We start from the raw sequence: 20,966 nt of genomic DNA on the forward strand, positions 1-20,966 counted from the left end.
TTAAAATAATAAATTATTTAATAATTATTAGGCATAAGGAAAAAAATTCAATCAAACCATTTATAAATACTTACAAGTCAGTTCCCAAGTTTTTTTATCAATATATAAATATCCGTCGTTTAACGACTTCAACAGCAATTTATTAGACGCCTAAGTCCATTACTCTTTACCAAGAAATTCAATCAATGTGTACCTCCGCCGGGAAACATTTACGTTTAGGACTTGATTTCATTGATGAATAAATAAATATACTTTGAATTCTCTGCCGCGCAAGGCAATTTAAAAATAGGACCTACATTGTAACCCATACAATTCCGAGCTTAGCCTATTTAAGGGTTCAGCACTAGGTAATTTACCTCGGCTTCAGGTTATATAAAAGTTTTATACTCAAATTGAGTACCTGGAAAAGGAAAATGTTGCCGGCCCATACGAGTAACCCCTTTAGTTTGTTGCTACTGCTGATGATGATGATGATTTCGTGCCTGGAGAACTATATAATGGATATCGTGTTTTATAATTAATATTTATGGGCAGCAAACATACGATGATATGGGGGATAGGAAGGAATAAAACAATATAAATGTGAGAAGCGCAAATAAATTTATACACCGAGTCAATGTACTTGACTTGACCATAGGCTACCGCTCTTTTCGCTGCTCAGATCGGGGGACTCCGCCTCATTTCGTGTTGGTCAGTGATTATGTAATAATTAACTCTACATTAACTATTTGTAACCATGAAATTCCGTAGGGCACCCAAACCTCGGCCAGCTATCTGCATAATAAAGGATTTGGGTTCGTGCTTTGACTTTGGCACGAAATCAAAACAAAATCAAAAACATTAATTTTATTTACCACGAAGAACCGATGCGCTTCAGTTTTATTTTTCAGGTTCATAAATTATTTTTATTAAGTGGCTTAAGTAGAGTAACTTGTCGAGTAACTTTTTAACCAACTTGTTAAAACGTTTCCAAGGATTGACAGTAAGTTAGTAACTCGCTGAACTATGAGAGTTCCCCCTGAAAGTTGCTTCCAACTTGTATTAAAAACTTATACAACTTGCTTTAAGGGTATTTTAATGGCCCTAAGCAAATATTTATATTTAATTTTTAGTGCAATTTTTACGTGAAATTTAACACCCATATAAGAGCCCAGACAGCTGGGGCAACTCGTTTCTGGACATTCGGACGCACACGCTGCGTATACGTAATGGCAATTGAAACCCGTGAGCGAGGTGGGTGGAAAACTATAACAATAAATCTTATTTATGTCTTTTTGTGCGATTTTTATGAGCTGATTTTTGATACCAGCTGAATTTTCAGGCGGGGTTCACTTTTGTCGAATTACCGGAATTGAGCAAGAATAGTTTAAATAAATGGCAGCAAAAAAAATGTGCGCCATAAAATACAAGTGGCAGTTTGAAAAGAGGGATAGCGAGGTGGTTGCAAATGCGTTGGTCATGCTTGGCACTCCAAAACGAGTCTTCTGTAATCTAATTTAAGCTGCCATTAGTGTTTAACACTGGCGTGGCCGACGAGTTTCCACCAACGAATTGCCTCTTCATCAATCAAAGGCTATGAAAATCCCGCGGAATGGGTGGAAACTTTTGGGGAGCCTGTGTGTGCGTGTGCTCGCCGCGTAATTTAAGTTGTGAACTCGGGCAAAACACGCGCCGGGAGCCTCAAAAATATGCTTTGAATGTGCCCCACAAACATTCATTTGCGGCATGTGTTTGTAATGGGGCATTTGAGTTTTATTCAGGAAGTCCCGGCAAAGCTCTTACTCGAGCAATGTTCGTTCAGCTAAATATTTAACATCGAATTATAAGATCAAAGGGAGCATACGATACAAGTTCAATAGAACTCAATAAATCGGTGGTTCCACACAAGTCTGTGGGGTTTTAAGCCACTCACAAATGTCATTTAAAATGTCTAAAAGTATGCAACCGCATATTTTAATATCAAAAAGACGAGACTAAATGTTCAACATCGTATTATAAGATCAAAGAGAGCATACGAGAGCATTTTAATAGAATTATGTACATGGGAGTGCCATAGAAACAACTAGGGTTCTTAAATCCCTTTTAAATGCCATTTAAGGTGTCTAAAAGTATGCAATAATATACTTTAAGCTCATACTTACAATGACTTCATTCAGAGAGGTGAATTTCCTTAATTCACTGCACACTTTTAGAAAATTAAAATGTTATTTAGAGGTGATTTGTGAAACCATCTGATTTGTGGTATTTTTACCTCTTTTCCTTTCCACGGAAAATAATTTGAACCATTATCAATTTGGGCTATCTGCGATATCGATTTAACCGTCAAAGTATACGAACCGTTCCAGTTCAGTTGCTTAGCTGTCTAAGCCACGCCGTTAAAAGTTTGTTTAGAAGGCCAAGAAAGAGGGCAAAAAAGAGGTGGGTACATTTGCATACTCTGAAGTAATTGATTCCTAAACTTGACACCTTCGCCCGGCTAAGCAGCTTAGCCAAGAGTCAAAAGTTGGCGACCCTCGGCTGATTGGCCACCCCTTTTTTTATTGATAGGCGTAATTTTCAAAAGAACAATATTCCCCTGCCATAAGCTACACGCCATATACATCTGGCTCATTAAAAGATTTGGCACAAACGGGCTTCAGCATTTGATTAGGCTACTTGTTGTGGCCATTTAAATGCCATTTTCTCCAGCACTCTGCTTCGTTGCAATTAGATTTAAGTGTGGCTGGGGTGCTGGTAAATATGAAACAGCAAAATGCTTTTAATTTATTGCGACACTAATATACATTAATGTCTTGGGCCAACTGCTAAAGGACACCCCGAGTGACACGGCCTGAGGTCACGGATCCAGCCCGGCCAAAAAACCCCATAGCAGACACAGACACAGTCGTAGACACAATTAAAAGTCCATGGCCCAGAGAAATGTTAATGACAACAGACTGCCACAGAAGTGGACTAGCAAGAAGTTTAGTATAAGCCTCGGTCTGCGATTCAGACCCTCCCATTTCGTTGGTCCCATCCCCCAAACGCGGTTCCAACGAAGCCTGCACAAATTTTTCGAAACTACCGTAATTTGCATATTTTAAGTTGACTTTTATTGCATTAAAAATGGTAGTGGCTTTGGCCATTGCGGCCTCAGACCTCAGGGTGTTGGTCTTAACCGAAAAAAGCACTTACAGTGGGCTAAGGTGGGTGAAAACTTGACTGGAGTAGGGAAAAGAAAGGTCAAGAAACTTTTATACAAAAATATATATTCCCTTTGTAAAAAAATAATTTATTAAGGGGTGTAAAAGTATGCTTCGAAATCATTTGAAACCAAAAGACTAAACAAATTTCCCAACGTGCCTAAAAGTAGGCTACAATATATTCTTCAACCTAAAGCTTATTGGATTCTATCTTATTGAATAATTTTTTTGCTGCATACTTTTGGACACCTTTAAAAATTAATATAAACCGCAGTTATTTCATTCTATGTTATTGAATAATTTTTTTTGCTGCATACTTTTAGACACCTTTAAAAATTAATACAAACCGTAGTGATTTCATTCTATGTGTAATACATAGTTAATAATTTAAAGAAAATACAAATATACTTTTCTATTCCATTTGACTTGGGACCCTTAACCTTTGGCCAGTGTGCTCGTCTATTTCTGCCTTGACTGCTGTCGCCCCCTTAGCTTTTTGCTACCACTTGGTTTTCCTTCCACACTGAATGACCCTGTGGAAAACTTGTAAGAGACAGATTGCAAAAATACAATTAAAATGTTTTAGTGAAAATTAACTGCAGTTTAAATAAAATGCTACGTTGGCCAGTAAACTACGCAAACCAAACTGCTATTGCTGTTGATGATGATGACGATACTGGTTGGTTGCTTGGCTGGCTGGCTGGCTGCGATGTTGCCTCGTGTTTTCCTTTGGTGGTTTTAGTGGTTTAGGGTTTTACGTTAAGTATACGCACCGAGTGCATAGTCAAGTTGAACCCACCTGCCCAAAGGGCTCAAAGATGTTTGCCTGGCCCGGGGTGTTACGCTTGGTGTGATGTGGCTGGCTTGGAGGGGATTTTGCAATTTGTTGGACTTCTTCTCGGTCGTCGCCAACATCGTCGTCATCATCATTATCATCAACAGCTGCTTGTCTAGTTGCTTGTATTTCGTTGCTGTTTTGCGGCTGGCCTAGAAAGTTAATTGAAAAAAAAGCGAACAAAATACACCGTAGGAAAGCTAGCCGGGCGAATGCCTGTGTGAAAAAAGGTTTAATTTAAATAAACTACAGAGTGGGCTGGCTGGATGGCTGGCTCTATGAGGTTGTTGTGGTTATGGGCCAGTCCAGGTGTTTCCGACCTGCTGCGGCTTAGCCGTGCAGCCAACGACGTTTAGACGTTTTTAGTGCCACCTCCAAGGAAACTTGAAATTGCCAAGGTGGCCTTAGGTCTTAAAGAGCTGAAAATCGAAGGGGTAGATTTAGCGGAAGACCAGGGATTAAATTCGTATTGAGGAGTGGGTGCTTAGTTATTAGGAGGTTATTAAACATACCCTTTGGTATTCATAGAAATTCCTATAGTCGAACAAATTGAGCTAAATTTGGTTTAAAATATGTGTTGTTGCTTGCTCTTCCCATAAACCTTTTTATACTGAGTTTTCACATCTCAAATAAATTCTTTGATTTTCCCCTTAATAAAATTCGTTCTAATAGTTATGGAATTATGCTTTAGTTTTCTGCCTGTTTGAATATAAACCATTTCCCTATCTGCCTTTTGTGTTCACTCAATTTATCAAATATTACTTTGAATGCCTTGCTCAGTTTTATTGTTCGGAATACCCAAAGCTACCATCAAAATCCAATTAAACTTTAAAAGTCATTGCCAAGCTCGTAGTCTCATTCCTTGTCTTTTTCCCTTTTTGTACGTGATGTATGCGCAATTTAATTTTTAATTGCCCAAAAAACGTGCACAAACACACACAACTCTTTAGCAATACTGCGAAATTATCGCACTGCGCCAAATCTACAAACAAAAAATAAGAACTCAAGGCCTCACATGTCTATAACCTTGAACCTTTGTAGGAATAACAAGGAGAAATGTCGAGAAAGTTGGAGAAGAAGGAGCTGAGAAATGAACAAGAGCCTTTGGCTTTTGTCGTAACATAATACAAGGACATTGCTCCGTCCCTTTCCTTCGCTGCTGATGTCGCCTGTCGGCGCCTAAACGTTGGCTATGTATAAGTATACTCTTCTATAAAAATAGGACCCTGAGATTCTTAATTCGGAATATCGGTAGAACAAAATATACATGTTTTTTATTTTTGAATGTGGTTTGTATCTATTAAAGAATATATTATAACACAAATTCTAAAAAGACTAATTACTTTCAAACCATTTTTGTCGGTAATATTATTTTACATTAATCAAGAAATGGATCACACAACATTTAAAAAGATATAGGTTTTTAACAAAGGAAAATTGATAATTTATAATCCATTCTGCATGGTATAAAAACTGAAGACAGATGCTGAAAAAAAGGTTTTTTTAAAAAAAGAAAATTGATCATTTATAAGGCAAGATATATTGTAGATATAATTAAGCGTTTTCAGAAATACTTAGTACAATGAAACATAAGTGATCAAAGATATTTAAAGGGTATCCCAATTCGTTCTTGGCCAAGGGCAGCATTTTACTTCTTGTCTTCTTGGCCAACGTTTAAATTGCGCTTTGCACTAATAAGCAAAAGTGTCTAACGTAGCGTAACTAAATGCGAAAGGCAAACATTTCATTAACAAACACGCACCGAAAGGATGGGATCTGCTGGGGGTGTTCTATATGTGTGGGATAGGATAAGGATAGGTTGACAGTTATGTGTGCCTTGTATATATTTATACCATCGTTGTCTCTGTCTTGGTGCTTGGCTTTGGCCAAAAAGGGCTGCCATTTTGCCGAGCTGGCACACATGTTCACACACACCCCCACCCCCACCCCCACACACAAATCCTTTGTGCCTTTTGCTATTTTCGTATTTTGAGTGTGTGGGTGTAATGTGTCTAAGGGTGTGTTTGAAATTTCATAATATCTTTCATTTCATTCTTTTTGGCTTTACTTTATTTTAAGCTCTTTGCTTGATTAGAAGGTGTTGGCATAAATGTCCTTTGTCGCTAGGTCTCTAGCAGTGTGCACACTTAGCAAAAAAAACTTAACAGTAGATTGATTAGATATATTTAAAATATACATTTCAAATGACTTCTTTTTTATTGATTAAAAATTTGGTAAAGGCTTTGCTTTCTATTTTTATTTTTAAGCTTTTTAAAAGATTGTAATTTTAGTATAATCTTAACCTGAAAATTCATCGATATAGTTTAGATGGTTTTAATATTTTTTAAGAAACCTATAGTAGTATATAAACTATTTTTTATACTGTATCGTTATTTTAATTGTAGGCAGAACACGGATGTTTTTCTCTCTCTGTGTGATTGCAAGCTTCGAATAATATTCCTGCTGTTTGTTCATGTGTAATTTGCATATCCAAGTGCCGGGTTTCCAAGGCGGCAAAAATTTAATAAAACTTCACAGGATTCCCGCCCAATGGGGTATGTTTATGTATGCGTGAATCGAGCTTGGCTATGCAAATAAGTAGCTTCACCTGAATATGCATTGAAGGCGATGATTTGGATTTACCCGGACCTTTTTCCCCCGAGCTCCGGTTACATCTCTCTATTGGCAGGGGATACATCATCATATTACTGCACCTTGTCGTAAAACAAACTTGCTTCAATCCATCCCAACAGCGCGGCGTATATATATTATATATGTATAATATATTCAACCACAATCAAATTCTTCAGCCCGCCCGCTGGGTTACATAAGCCACATAAAACTCGGTTCGCTGTTGATTCTGCCGGCTCTCCAAGCTCTCGGGGTGCGTTCAACTTTTACGTATTCAGGCAGCTATAAATGTCATATTTTATCTGCTCCCACAACTACTCCCGCTGACACTGCCCGCGTCTGCAGCTAAAAATAACAATTTCTAGGGCAAAACTTTATTAAAAATTTATTTAATGTTTACCAGAGTTGCTGCTCCCGCCTTTTTACGCTTTAAGGTTCACTTAGAGTTGAGTTGTGAGGCGGGCAAGTAGGCAACACTTGGGGTTATTCGGCTTATAGATGGGGTCAGAAAGGCCAGGGGCGTTTTCAAGACAAATTTCACAGGGGCTAAAAGATCAAAGCAACTGAATTGGCCAACGCAGAAATACACAAATAAATTTAATGTAAATGATAAAAATGTAAATGGAAAACCCTAGATTGGCTCGAAGGCAGCCGAAACTCATGAAGATTTTTAAAGGGAATTTGAGCTGCGTGGAGGCCACCTTAACCCAAATTCCCTGGCCAGGATATTCGTGTTGGAGCCAAGTTTGGTGACTCGTATCATAAATCTGTGTTCATTAAACGTGTGTGGCGCGCACAGCACCTCCGTCTAACTTTACCGCCCACATCGTGCGACCTAAAAATGCAAAAATCAATATATCAGCAGCAACAAAAACCGAAGTAAAAAAAACGTATAAAAAACCCACTCAAAAACGTGCAACATTTACAACAAAATTTTATATTGTACCACGGCGCACACACATAACTATTTTGCATAAAATAAAATTTGTCGTAGTGGGTTTTATTCACTTTTTTTTCCATAGGACTCTGAGTAGGACTCAACCTGGCACTGATATACACAAAGCACGTATGTGGAATGTTTCGTTTGCCATTGTCCTTCCGTATGTCCTTTTGTTGCTCGTTTGTTTGGCGCCCGGAGACAAAAGCTAAGAGGAATCTCTGTCAGTCAGCCGCTTTCCATTTTTCTCTCGATGGGAGCAGGAGCGCACACATTGACCCAAATTTAAACAATTGAAACTCAAAAAGAATGAAATAATAGTATAGTTTTATAGTGGCTGCAGATATGGCTAGAAGAGCAGCGACAATGTTGACGACAGGAAAACTTTTTTAAAAAGGATGTGCCACTGGGAAGAGGGGGAAAAAAGGGGTGACGAAAATTAGGCTGCCACGAAGTCCCAGGAAAGTCAAAAGAGAAAGTAAGACAAAAGTGAGGGGAGTTCTAACTGAAAGTAGACAGCAAGTTCCATATTTGTAAAGTAAAAGGTGCAAATATTAAATTAAATTCTAAAATAACTGGAAAAGGTGTCTTAAAGTATGCTGTAGAAAAGCCTTGGCCTTTCGGATTCAAATAAATTGTTGCGTGCCTTTAGACTTATTTATATTTCCCCTATCAAATACCTCACAATTTCTGTTACTTTACTTATGAAGACCACTGTTCTGCGCCTTTGTTCTACCCTACTTTTCGTCAACTCCTGTTCTGGCTGAATATTCATATTTCTGGTGATCTAGAAAAAGTTATGAATTATTAAATATGCATACAATTATATCCTTCGTCTGGTCTGAGCGACAGAGAAAGGGAAAATCTCATTTTTCGTGTGAAGTAAAATAACAGCAGGAATAACTGCAACTGCAACTCATATTCCATGCAAATGCTGCTCCTGTTGTTCTGCAGCTCAGGTGCCTAGTGCTGTCTCCTTCTAACTCTTTTTCTCTCCCTCTCTAACAAACTCTAACAATTTGTCATACGAGGCGTATGTGTGATATTTGTCCTGTGCAATGATGCGTAGCCAAGAGCTGTTGTGAAATTAGGTGACACAATTTCACTCTACTCATAGTTCAGCATGGGGCTTCATTTAATTTTTTTTGTTTTTCGCAAATTTAAAATGCACTTTTCTGATGGTATTTTAAATGAGAATTGTTCCATCAGAGTGAAAATTGTTTTATGAAAAGGGAATTGTATGGGGAGTCGAATGTTGAGGACAAATGTTTAGAAGTTCTGAGTCATGCTCAAAAAAATAAATGAAATTATGAAGACAGGGCTTTAAGAATGTGGTCTAGATGAGCTGAAAACTTAATGTTTGGCTTTATAAATTAGGCTTGTAAGGAAGTTTAGAATATACCTAAAATTCCCAATTCTTCTTTCTCAATGTGTTAAATACCCTTTTATAACATTTAAAGAGTCTGGGTTCTATGCAAATGCAGTTTCACTTCTCTGTAGCTCTTTATAGATGTCATACCTTTATCCCCCTGCTCTAAGCCCAGTGTACACCCACATATATCCTCACAGAGCATCTCTGAGCCCGGAAAGGAATCATAATAATGAGTTAGTTTTTTCTCTCTGGGCTAAGCCCTTCTCCTCGACTTCTACTGCCTCTTCGCTAAGCGGAAGGCTAACAGGAACAATGACCTTTAACGCTCTTTAGCCATTAATGATATTCATGCCGGGCTATTTCCTGGTCTGGACCTCAGCTTACTCTTCATATCCTTGCGTTTGTTTTTCTGTTGTCGCCTGCCTTCTATTCTGCCGCTCCTTTATATGATATCCTGTGTGCTGATGGTGGAGAGGAAATAACTTACAATTGACCTCGTTAGTCGCTGTCTCATGTGTGCGAGAGTGCTGGCTAGTTTGGCTTTAGTGTCGTGACCTCTCAACTATATTATATCCTGCTTGGCCAGCAGCACATGTACGGGATAAACGAGCTTGGGGGACTGGAGAGCGGCTAATGCTGATTCAATTACGATCTCGGATGAAGATGGACCAGATGCAGATGACCCTATTCTTTACGATATAATTTCACTCCTTCTTTTACGGCTCTGCACTTAACGGTTGGCTTTAAAGTTTAAGTATATTATAATTATTTGCCAGGGCCCCAAAGCTGCCACAGTTAATTAAATTTAAATTACACTTCTTTTATATTTTTTGCCCGTCGAGAGTGGGGATTTTTAAAAGGATTTCCTGCACGCATTTAAGGCTCGCAAATAAATTAAAAATAATTGTGTTCGGGGAGTCCTCTGAGCAAATACGCAGCTCCAGCAGGGCTAAACAAATCAACGCTCGGAGCAACGGCATTGGCCCACTGAGAAGGATATCCCCAAGGACTCGAACAACAAAAACATAACTTGTTATCTTTTTTTACGAGGGTTTGGTTTCATTTTTTTCGCTATTGTTGTTTATCATGTATGTGCTATATGTATTCGCTGGTTCCCCGTTGGAAATGTAAACATGTCCTTATTCGCATCTGTGTGTGTATGGCTGTGTGTGTGTGAGTGTGTGTGGGCTGTCAAATGTCATTGCCAGTTGGTTATGTGGCTTTCGACTCCGCAGGAGCAGCGGTGGCATCGGCGACAGCCAGCAACAACATTGCTGACACATAACAATAAAATAGAAGCGTTTATATTTTTGTTATTATTTGATAAACACCCTGCACCTCAGACGGGTAGCCAGGAATTCGAAATCGAATTGAGGAAGGATTGATAAAAGCACCGAAAAGATTTTCAAGACTTTCAAGATATTCATCTTCCTTAATCCCATCTTTCCAAGATATTTCCGTTTAAAAAAATATTTATTGCTTATTATATTTAAATTTCAAAAAAGAGTAGATTAACATTTTTTTTCTAAATATCAATATAAGAATTAGTTTTAGTTATTTTTACCGAATATTCTTACTTATGACATTTGCTTGATTTCCGACTAATTGAATGGATATGTTTTTAAGAGATAAGGCATATATATCTAATTTCGTTGAATTTTGTAAAGTTTTTTTTGTATGTTTTGCGATTTATTTTCTTAAAAACAAATAATGTCATTGATAAAAAATCATGCAAGTGTCATGGGTCCAAAAATATAGTCCTTAAAAATAGTATGTTTGTTTTGGAAATGTTTGACTTTTTTGGTAATATATTTTGAATGGTGTTTCCATATTTTGTTCTTAATAATACAATTTATGAAATATCCCATATCCTATATCCTATCCTTTAAAAACTTTTTTTTTGGGGATGAGACATAGGGTTTCATAGGCTAACATACCCTTCCAATCGGAAGAGCAAATCCCTCCCCTTTCATAATGGCACACATAGGATCGGGTATACCCTGGCTTTTTCGCAGCATTTCCCATCCCGGCCTCCTGCCATAAGCCGTTCGGGGGACAAAAGCCATCATAATAACTACACATCGGTGTTTGCTGTCGGTTTTCTTTTTGATGCTAGTGCTCTGGCTGCTGGTGTGGTAAGGTCGCACAGGAAAGTAGGTTGAATATTTGCAATACTTCTGCCCCGGCCCCTTTAAACATATCGCCGCACAAGTGTTAAAATCGCTCATCATGTCAGCTCGCACAGCTGCCGGCAGAAATCCTGTGGGTGGGTCTATGGCTCGCTATTGAACTTTATGGCCATAAAAGAGGGAAGTAGGTACACACATATATGGAATGGATATGGGATATAAGTATATAGAAGCCGCTGTGTATTTATATTTGTAGGAATTCTGTGCTGACAATCGCTGTGTTATGCCGAGCTAAGCATTTCGAGGCAGCAGCTGTCTGCAATTGTTGTGGCATTTTAAGTCTGCTCAGATCATCGCCAGATTTAACACACAACAATTGTGGACAGTATTCGTAATATTCCGAAGGCCCAGTTGCCTTCATATTGGCCCATAAAAGTACCAAGTAAATCGATACAAATTGTACATAAAACATTGACCGCATTGAGAGCTTATGCTGGCCTTCAGCCTGCACTAAATATCATTTTGACAGATGAATCTGTAGAAATAAACTATGAGTTGGGACTTACTATTAAATGACCAAAATGTTTGTTGACTCATATTCACTTGTTATATAGTAAGCAATAATATCGCTTTAGGACTAGTTGTTAAAGTGACATACAAGATTCCGAAGAGGACAAGTGATATTTTCAGTTATTCATACAAATATGTCTATAAATATCTTAAATGTTTACCATTTTATAGGAGTGCTAATAGTCTCAGGGATATCAAAATTGAATTCAAATTTAAATCAATTTTAATATTGGTTTATCAATGGTTTTTTGTGCTATTTCTTGAAATTGTGGAATTTTAAATTAAAACTGCGCCCCTTAAACCCCGAGCTTGCCAAAACTTTCAGTTATTTCTCGAAATATTTCAATGCAATTTGGGTTCATAAAAAAGAACTCAACCCACATATACTCAATCAACGGCCAACTACATCAAATGTGCTCTGATTCGCATTTCTGCCACTTTTTCCCCCGTCATACAGCCCGTATTCCCCCAGCTCTTTCCCATTTATACTTCAATCATAACTGGCGCTGGCCCGCAGAAAAAACTCCACAGAAATGCCACAAAAGTGTTTACATAGCGTCAAAGCGAAATATTTTATCGACACGCACATGCCGACACCACCAATCTCATCAGCCGCATCTCACCCCCTGCAGCCAATCTACACCCACGCGACTCGATTCGCATGTTAACAACTACGGGGGGCTGGGAAAAAGGGGCGGGGCCAGGATCAGGACGAAAGACCAAACCAAACCACACCAAAAAAACCAAAGGAAGCCAAAAGGCGCAAAAAATTATTACGCTTTATCTTTTGATTTAACCTTTTGTGCGACAAAAGCTTTTAATATGCAAATGACTAAATGAGCGTCTTGAGGCCCTGGGCATTGGCTTTGCTTTGGTCGGGGTGGTTTCTGGTTCTTGGGGTCGGAGGTTTGGTCAATTGGTACATTTGCACATTTCATTAACGCCGAACCCAATGGAGGAGTTCCTTTTCCTATTCCACTAGCTGCTAACTAGCTGACTTAGCCTTAGACTTCGCTTTGATGTTGTGGGTGCACTGGGAAAATATGATTAGATGTAACATTTAGAATTTGATTGTAAGTATTGAGGCTTCACAGAATAACTATATTATATATATATATTATATATTTAATTATATTAAATATAAAAGAATATAGTAAATGTAATAAGAAACTTTAAGTGTGTCAGTTATTACATCACCTTTCAATTAAACATAGAAACCTATTTAAAACCTGATATGATCAATTATAGGTTTATAAACATTAGTCCAGATTTAAAAATATCAACATTTTTTAAGATATTTATTTTTGAATTTATTGGGTATCATGATGTTTTTTTCTCTGTGTAACTTTGCGTATGTGTGAGTCTGGGTAAGTGTTAGTCTGCTCACTTGGCACACTTCAGCACACTTATTCATGCACATTTGCATATCATTATGTGTGTGAGTTTGCCAAAAGGAGCAGAAACCGGGCCGAAAGCCTCGTTTTTCTCCATCCTGGATCCCGAACTCCCATAGTTTTCCAGCCACTCCCTCTCTCGCTTTCTCCCTCTCCACTCCGGTCGGCCTTTCTCTTTCACTCATCATATTGCCTAGATTTAAGATTATGAGCTGGGTGAATTTTGTGGCTCACCACTGTAGTATGTTAGTATGTAAATCTCTGGCCCATTCCATAACCTTTCCTTGGGGCACAGGTCGCAGGTGGCTTGGGTTATTAAGTCGATTTTCCTCAGCCAGGACGACCAGCTTAAAGACTTTGCTCCAAAGCCCGAATGAGATGGAATACGAGCTTGGGCAGATGATGACTTAAGTTTGTTTCGTAAAACTTTATTGCTCTCATACGGGGCGAAATGAACGTAAAATTTGTATTGGCCTAGTTCAAAATCCACCCATGATATCTGGGCTGGGTGATGCTGAAAGAATTCGAGGAAAAGTCGCAGCTTATCTTGTTCGAGATATTTTGAAAATAATTTCCCAAAAAGGCTTATGAAATATAGCCTGTTTTTGCAATAAACAAAGGGAATTAGCAGTTTTCTTAGAAAAATCTCAGATACAACTTTACGTTTTTAATTGCATTTTAAGCCAGGAATATTTTAAAAGGAATCTCATAGTTTGTTAAGCCAAAAAAATAAGGCAATAAGAAATAAAATGTAAGATTATATAAAAGGCATTGATTGTAGTGGAGCTTAGGTTTATTTTATTTCTTTTTCAATGAATAAAATAAATGTTTGTCTCTATTAATAATTTTAAGCAAAGAAAATTGTAACTGCTAAATAATCTTCTCCCAACTTCCAATAAATTTGCCATCAGAGATTTCCCATTTCCGATTCACATGACAAAAGTCAACTAAACAAATTATATTTAAATTTTGGTAGCATTTAAAGCCCCCCTAGGAGCCATAAATTGTTCGTCCTGGCCACAGCCAGGACCTTGCTGAACCCCAGGACTCTGCTGCTTGGCTGTTCGTGGGGAAAAACTAGACAACGGAAACTTTTCCCCCAGCTCCTGTCGTCTCATTATGCCTGCCATTTAAAACAAATTCAATATTCGCTATGCTTTTTTGCCCTCAACATGGTCAACACCTTTGAACTTTCACCACCGCTCTTCTGCTCCTCGGGCCAGAAAAATGCCCCATTGCCACAGCGTTTAGCATGAAATTGAAAGAGCCCCTGTCGCCCCTGCAGACAAGTGACTTGATTTGCCCGCAACTATCCAACAACAGGAAGCCCCAAAGCCTTGTTTCAAAGTTGCAGGTTCAGAGCAGGTCCAGGTCCAGGTCAGGTCAAAAAGTCAGGGGGGAGGGGGATTAGGGGGCTGAGGGGATAGTTGAGGCCATCCAACAGATTTCTGTTACTTTATTATAAAACTGGGCTTAGTTGTTTGCCCCCGATTGCTTCTGTTGCTCCTGGGGATGCTGTTTATGCAGATGCTGCCCCCGATCCCTGTATTGATTTTGGCAGACCTGAGCCATACCGATTGGCAGTGATTCCGTTTTGAATTTTGCCACAAGTGATTTGGCTACAACTGCAACAGAAATTGCTGCCGTCATATCCACTCTAGGTATTTTTCCACAGAACACTCTCATCCCATTCGCCTTCTGTCACTTTTTCTCTGGTGAAGATTTTTCATGATTATGGCCCTATATCTGTTTAAAGCCAAAGGGCATTTGACCTGGCATTTTGTCTCTTGGCTTTTTGAGTCCTTTTTCGTTGCGAAATAAGTCCAGAAAAATATTGTCATTTCATTTCATAACAGAGAATTCTTGGCTCTTAATTGAATAAAAATCAAATCACATAAACTCAGCTATTAAATCAGTTCTTTTATATTTCTTGCTAATCAAAACTTCAGAACGAAAATATTATTCAATTGTGATGTATGGTTTAGGCACTACAAAAAATCACAGTCCAAATGAAATACCCCCAGAGTAACTTTGATTTCTGGTACCAAATGCAATGACAGGTTTTTGGGAAAATTTAATTGAATTTTATGTCAAAATATCATTAGATTTGAATATTTTTAGCTGCCGGTCAGCGTTGGTTTTTTGTCCCTCTTTTCTTTGCCAATTTTATTTAAATTCTATTTCATGTTGGCTGTCTGCCAATTTGTCGTTATCCTTTGTCCTGGCTAAATTTCAATTTGATTAAATTTGAAATATAATATAATAGCAGCAAAACCTTTTTATTCCATCTTGCTGCTGTCTGGCTGTCTGTTGTTCATCTTTTTTATTGCCTCGTATTTTAGTTTTCCCAAATAGCGCTTGATATGGATGCAAGATAGTGGGTCACCGACAATAAGAGCCATGAAAGAGTGAATATCAGCAAAATCCCTTCAGATAATCCTACTCGATGGAAAAAAGTCAGAATAAATAACCACTGCCGCACAGAGAGAGAGGGATTGGTGGTTGGGAAAAGAGGAGGATTGGACTGACTGCCTGACCACAGGACCCACACGATATACGTTAATTTCCAGCAGCGAACTTAATGCCCACCATAAAACTCGTAATTTTTATAATGCCGACCACGGGAAACAGACAGGAAACCGGCTCAAAAAGTCAACAGACATACAAACGCACAGAGGTGGTCTGAAATTGCTCATTAGGCTGTGGAAATCCCGGAAATAATTTTTGAGAGGACTTTTATAGAACTTATTTTAGCTTATCTTATTTAAACAATATCCTTCATATAAAAAAAAAAATATTTAGCCTACTATAATTATAGATTTTATTTAAACATCTTATTACAACATTTTTTTCTATTAACATAATTTATACATTTTATTATTTTTGGTCGTTTTATAGCTATAGCACTTAAATAATTTATATTTATTTAAGGTACTTAACAGCTGTTTCCAATGCTATTTTATGAATACTTACAGAGCTCATGTTATATTCACCAAAATGTAATATACCTTAAACTGAATAAAAAACTCCAAGACTTTTGTACTTGATTTATAGAGTTTAAATATTTTATAACGATTTTTAAGGCCTGAATAATAAGCTATAAGTGGTATTTTAATTATGACTTTGTATAGTTATGGTATTAATGTATTTATATTCATTTAAGGGACTTAGCTGCTTATTTTACAAAAATATCCAGAGCTCATATAATATTCAGCAAAGCCCTGGTGCCCAAGACTTACGGATATTGCGCTGGGATATAAATTTCATGCTCACTCCCCATTTCGCACTGCAATTGCCCTTTAGCCCCATGGGTCATCATAAAAATTTTCACCACTAATGAGGCCGACGATTAATCGAAAAATGCCAGAGTAAACAATTACCTGCCATCCCGCAGTGCTTCAGTCTGGTGACGTGTTAATGTCACCGAAAAATATATATAGTATTGTGGAGTTACGGAGTAAATACCGCCAGCAGTTGCGTCATGGTTAAGTTTACCATTAAAGGTAATTGCAGGGCTCGAGGTCCTTCGACAATTATGTCTGCGACTAGAAATAACTGGGCGGCTAGAGACCTCTTGTTAAATATCAATTAGACAGGCTGACATGAAGTTAATCCTCGTGCTGAAGTCCCCGCCCACCGTACACCGCCCACCGCCCCTGCACTTTGAAATATGCAACAAAATATGTGCAAAATGCATTTGACATAAAAGTTGCGAGAGCGTCAAGTTGTGCAAAACTATTGTCACACATGCACACAGCCAGCACAAAATTCCATTAAAGTTTTGCATTTGAAATTGCATCACCAGAAAGCTTCTGAGTGCGGGTGTTACCAGTGGGCGTGGCCGGTGGTGTGGGCGAGGGCGGGGCGGTCTGGTATGCGATGGGGCGTGGCATTGTGGTGGCTGTTGCGTCTGGTGTGCGTGTGTGTATCTGTGTGTGTGCGGTAGCTGATACTGATTGAGGTTAGTTTAACCCTAGACTAGCCAGATTTTGCTGGTAGAAGATGAGGTCACCAAATGCTATGAAATACTGCAATTGGAAAGGTTTCAGCTAAATGACAGTTGGTATTAATTTGGAAGAATCAATGAACTCTCATATTATCATATGTTATTATAACAAACTGCTTTACAGAGTTTTTTAATGAATCTAAATTTTAAAGTGTTAATAGTTATTAAATTAAAAGTCGTAATTTTGAATATTCATTCCCTAAAAAACATGCAAGTTTTTGACTTGGTGTAAAAATGTGAACAAATTTTTTTCCAAACATTTATAAATCATCTTTAAGTAGATATTGAAGGAGTTCATGCTATAGATCTATAGACTATAGAATCTAGTAAAAAAAATCTTTTAAAGTAATATAGTAATTTTATAATATTTATCAATATTTTTCAATGTTACCAAATTGTTTTATTTTTTCCCCAATAAATAAATATATGCTATTTTAGCTCCCTGGTTTTCATATTCAACTCGGAAAACATAAAAAGTTCATAAAAAATTCAAGTGATGGCTTAAAGAGTTTGCTTTCAGCCAACTGGCTTTCAAGCGCTTCGCATGGTTGCAAACTTTTCTAAAACGGCTTTGATAATCGCTTTCTTTGATCTCGATAAGCAAAATCACTTTAGCCGTCAATGCTCATTGGTCGTTATGGGGTTAATTCATGCAAAAAGGTTATGCAGCTGCAGCACTTCACTTCGCCATCTATGTTCGTTGTTATTTCATTTGGCTTTCTTTCCATTTTTGTCAGCAGCCAAGTCAAGGCGGGCCAAAGGCAAATGCGAAAGCAAACGCAAAACCCGGCCAAAAGGGGTGGGGAGGTCACAGATAGAGAAGAGGTCGGAGGTCAGACAAGGAGGAATGGCATCCCGAGATGCGAGAGAGAGAGAGCCCAAGTAAGCCAATCAAGGCATTCAAAGAGAGCATATTTAAATAGCTTTTAACATGCACGAGCTGTCGAGCTGGCTGCCTTAGTTAAGTGAAGGCCAAAACCAAAGGCGACACAAAAATGCAGCCAAAAGAGGCGACAGCCGAGCAGAGTAGACAATTTTGAAAATTGCCAGGGAAGGGTTGAGTCTCCAGTTTTCAGACTCCAGTTTTCGGTTTTCAGTTTCCAGTCGTTTAGCAATGCAGCCAACGTTATGCATTTCGCTTGCCATTCCTTTGATGCAGCATCACCATCGCCTAGAAAATGCATTGGAATCCAAGGAGCTGGGATTGCCAGACTAATGGATGTCACGAAAGGTGATGGATTTCTCCTTAAATGGTAAATTTTATTGGGTGTCAATGGCTTATCTTCGAATGTATGTTACATATTTTAGGGAATTGCGTGGTTGTACTGAGAAAAATAATTGAAAGCAACTACTACTTTTGTTTTCCATTTTCAATATGTGTTTTAATCAGGGATTATAAAAATCATACACTAAGGAACTTATTGAATATTTACTTGGTTCGTAAAATTCTAAGAAGGGATTAAAAAATCAAAAAATTGAAAAATACATTATATTATTTATAAATTAAAAAAAAATAAAATGTTAATTGGTTTGAAAAATTTAATAGGGTTATACATTCTTATGGAAATTGGTAAAACATTTTTTTATTTATGAGTTTGCTATTTTTGGCGAGTGCCTGAGTGCCAGCCTATTTTAAATATTTAAATATGGCATAAGCCAAGGTTTTTTTTCACAAAAATCTGTCAAAAATATTGCAAAGAATCGCCAGGAATTTGCCAGAGGCGTTGGCATCCTTCATCCTTCAGACGGCCGCATGTTTTTCGATTTTCAAGTGTTTTTTGTTTGAATCGCTGCTGTTGCGCGGCTGAGAGCCAGCCTTTGTCCACAAAGGCGGCAGTGCTAAGCAAACAGGAAAGGCATAAAACATACTAATACACACTGACACACACACACCCTCATCCCCACACACATACCCATACATTTGGGGGGCATTTAAGCGCATATTTATTGTACAACGTTGCGTATGCGCAATAAATTTTCACAAAATTTCGACGCATTGTGGCAATAAAATGACATTTTTTCATATTTACACATAAAGTCAACGGAAAAGCGAAAGAGAAACGCGAAGGGATAGGCTTAGGGGGCTGAGGAGGACGTTTTGAAGGATGTTACAACGATTTTTTATGGCCCCTTTTGCTTTTGATATGATGCGAAATATTTTCAGCGCAGACATTTTTATTTATATTTATATATACTTTTATCTATACACATTTGATATGAGATGACGCGGGACAGCGGCAGCAACAACAAGAATTGTGGCAAAAGCCGCAGCACATGTGACAGCTCTTGTTGTTGCTGCTGTTGTTGGGGGCTTGATTCAATGCCAAAATGTTGTTGCAGCTAAAAACGACGCATAGAGCCATAAAATAGGGGAATTTAAGAGAGAAACAATTAAATTTCAGCTGACTAGGCAAGATAAATAAACGCAGTGATACGTCAACCAGTTCTTAAAATGTAATATATTTAAAAAAAATGAGCAATGATATTATATTATTAGTAAAAACATGTATATGAAACCAAACTAATTACCATAATGGAAGCTGCTTGTCCATAAGCAGCTGTATTTGCTTTAATTCCATGGATGTTATTTTTCGCCCAGCATAAACCTTAACATTGCCTGTTAAGCTTTGCAAGTTTTGATCCTATAAAAGGGTCTAAAAGCCTGTCGAACCCAAAGAGGAAAAAAAAGCCATGGTGCACGCATTTGCACATGCATAATAAATAAACATGGCCGCCCGCAGGCAGTTGCTAAGCCAATGGGTGCGGAATGTTTGGGGGCCGTAGAGTAAAGGACGGCTCAAATTTACGCATTTGTAATTACGTAGGAATTAAGCCGCCATCAACATTTAATTGCTAAAAGCTTTGCTTGCCAGCCAGGCAGTCAGCCAGCTAGCCAGCCAGCCAGCCAGCCACGCATGTAGAGAAATGGAACATTTAATTAACAAATTTTACGCATTTATTTTCTATTTTCATGATGCTGACCAAACCGTGACAACATAATTTGCCCGGAACCCGATCCGAACCGCAGTGAAAACGAAGGACATCGAGGCCGTCGAGGGAAAATCAGTGTCGCTGCCCTGCCCCATCACGGAGCCACTGGATAATGTGTATATGGTGCTCTGGTTCCGCGATAATGCCGGCATACCGCTCTATAGGTGAGTCCCCATGGGTCTCCATGGTCTCAATTGGTCCATTGTCTCACATATAATTAAATGCAAACGGGAGTCTCGAGAGTTGCTACCTTTTTTAAATTGTTTGGGGCGCTAACGCACATAAGTATGCTATGATTTCCCCCTGTCCTTCTGTGTTTTCCTTGTGTGTGTGTGTGCGTTGGCAGGATGTGTGATTTAGCTTAGCCACCCCACCTGTTTTTGTTTCCGTTTTTTCTCTCCCTCTCTCCCTTTTTTTTTGTTTGACTTTTGTTTTCCCTCTGTCTGCGCCTGGGTATTAACTTAATTATGTTTACCTAATTTAGAGTGATTAACCTCGGGCCATGACAAACCACAGGAATTATGTGCCCCGTACAGGGCGAAAATATTCAAGTCGAACGGCGACGGACTGCGAAGATTAAATTACAGGAAAATGGCCAAGTAAACGCAGGTCAGATCACACCGGCCGGGTCAACCGAAGTCGGGTCCCCAATAAAATGGCCGTAATTGACGGCCCTCGGCTGGAAAACCTGCACTGTGTTAGCTTCTAATTGCATTCACGGCATTTTCACGCCACGTTGCGCCCTTTGGTTGTCAACCAAAGATTTTTTCCTCTACATAATTGCTTTTCCCTTCGCTTAGAGTATCTTAGGGTGTGCGGAAAAGGTTGAGAATATTGCAGCTGGAAATAGTTAAGATGGTATATATTTTAGGATCATCAATTTCATTTAATCAAGCAGACATTTAAATATGAAACATTT

General features: G+C 38.4%; 1 protein-coding gene across 1 annotated transcript in view; it reads left to right on the top strand.

Moving 5' to 3' along the window:
* The window catches only part of LOC119547092 (neural cell adhesion molecule 1), a 73,863-nt gene that overhangs the window by 13,701 nt on the left and 39,196 nt on the right, over positions 1-20,966 (top strand). The window contains exon 3 of the mRNA XM_037853791.1: positions 20,085-20,211. Coding sequence (XP_037709719.1) covers positions 20,085-20,211 — 127 coding nt within the window. The remainder of the gene's footprint in view (positions 1-20,084; positions 20,212-20,966) is intronic.

This window comes from Drosophila subpulchrella, chromosome 2L (assembly GCF_014743375.2).
Source record: "Drosophila subpulchrella strain 33 F10 #4 breed RU33 chromosome 2L, RU_Dsub_v1.1 Primary Assembly, whole genome shotgun sequence".
In the NCBI taxonomy this organism is placed as follows: Eukaryota; Metazoa; Arthropoda; class Insecta; order Diptera; family Drosophilidae; genus Drosophila; species Drosophila subpulchrella.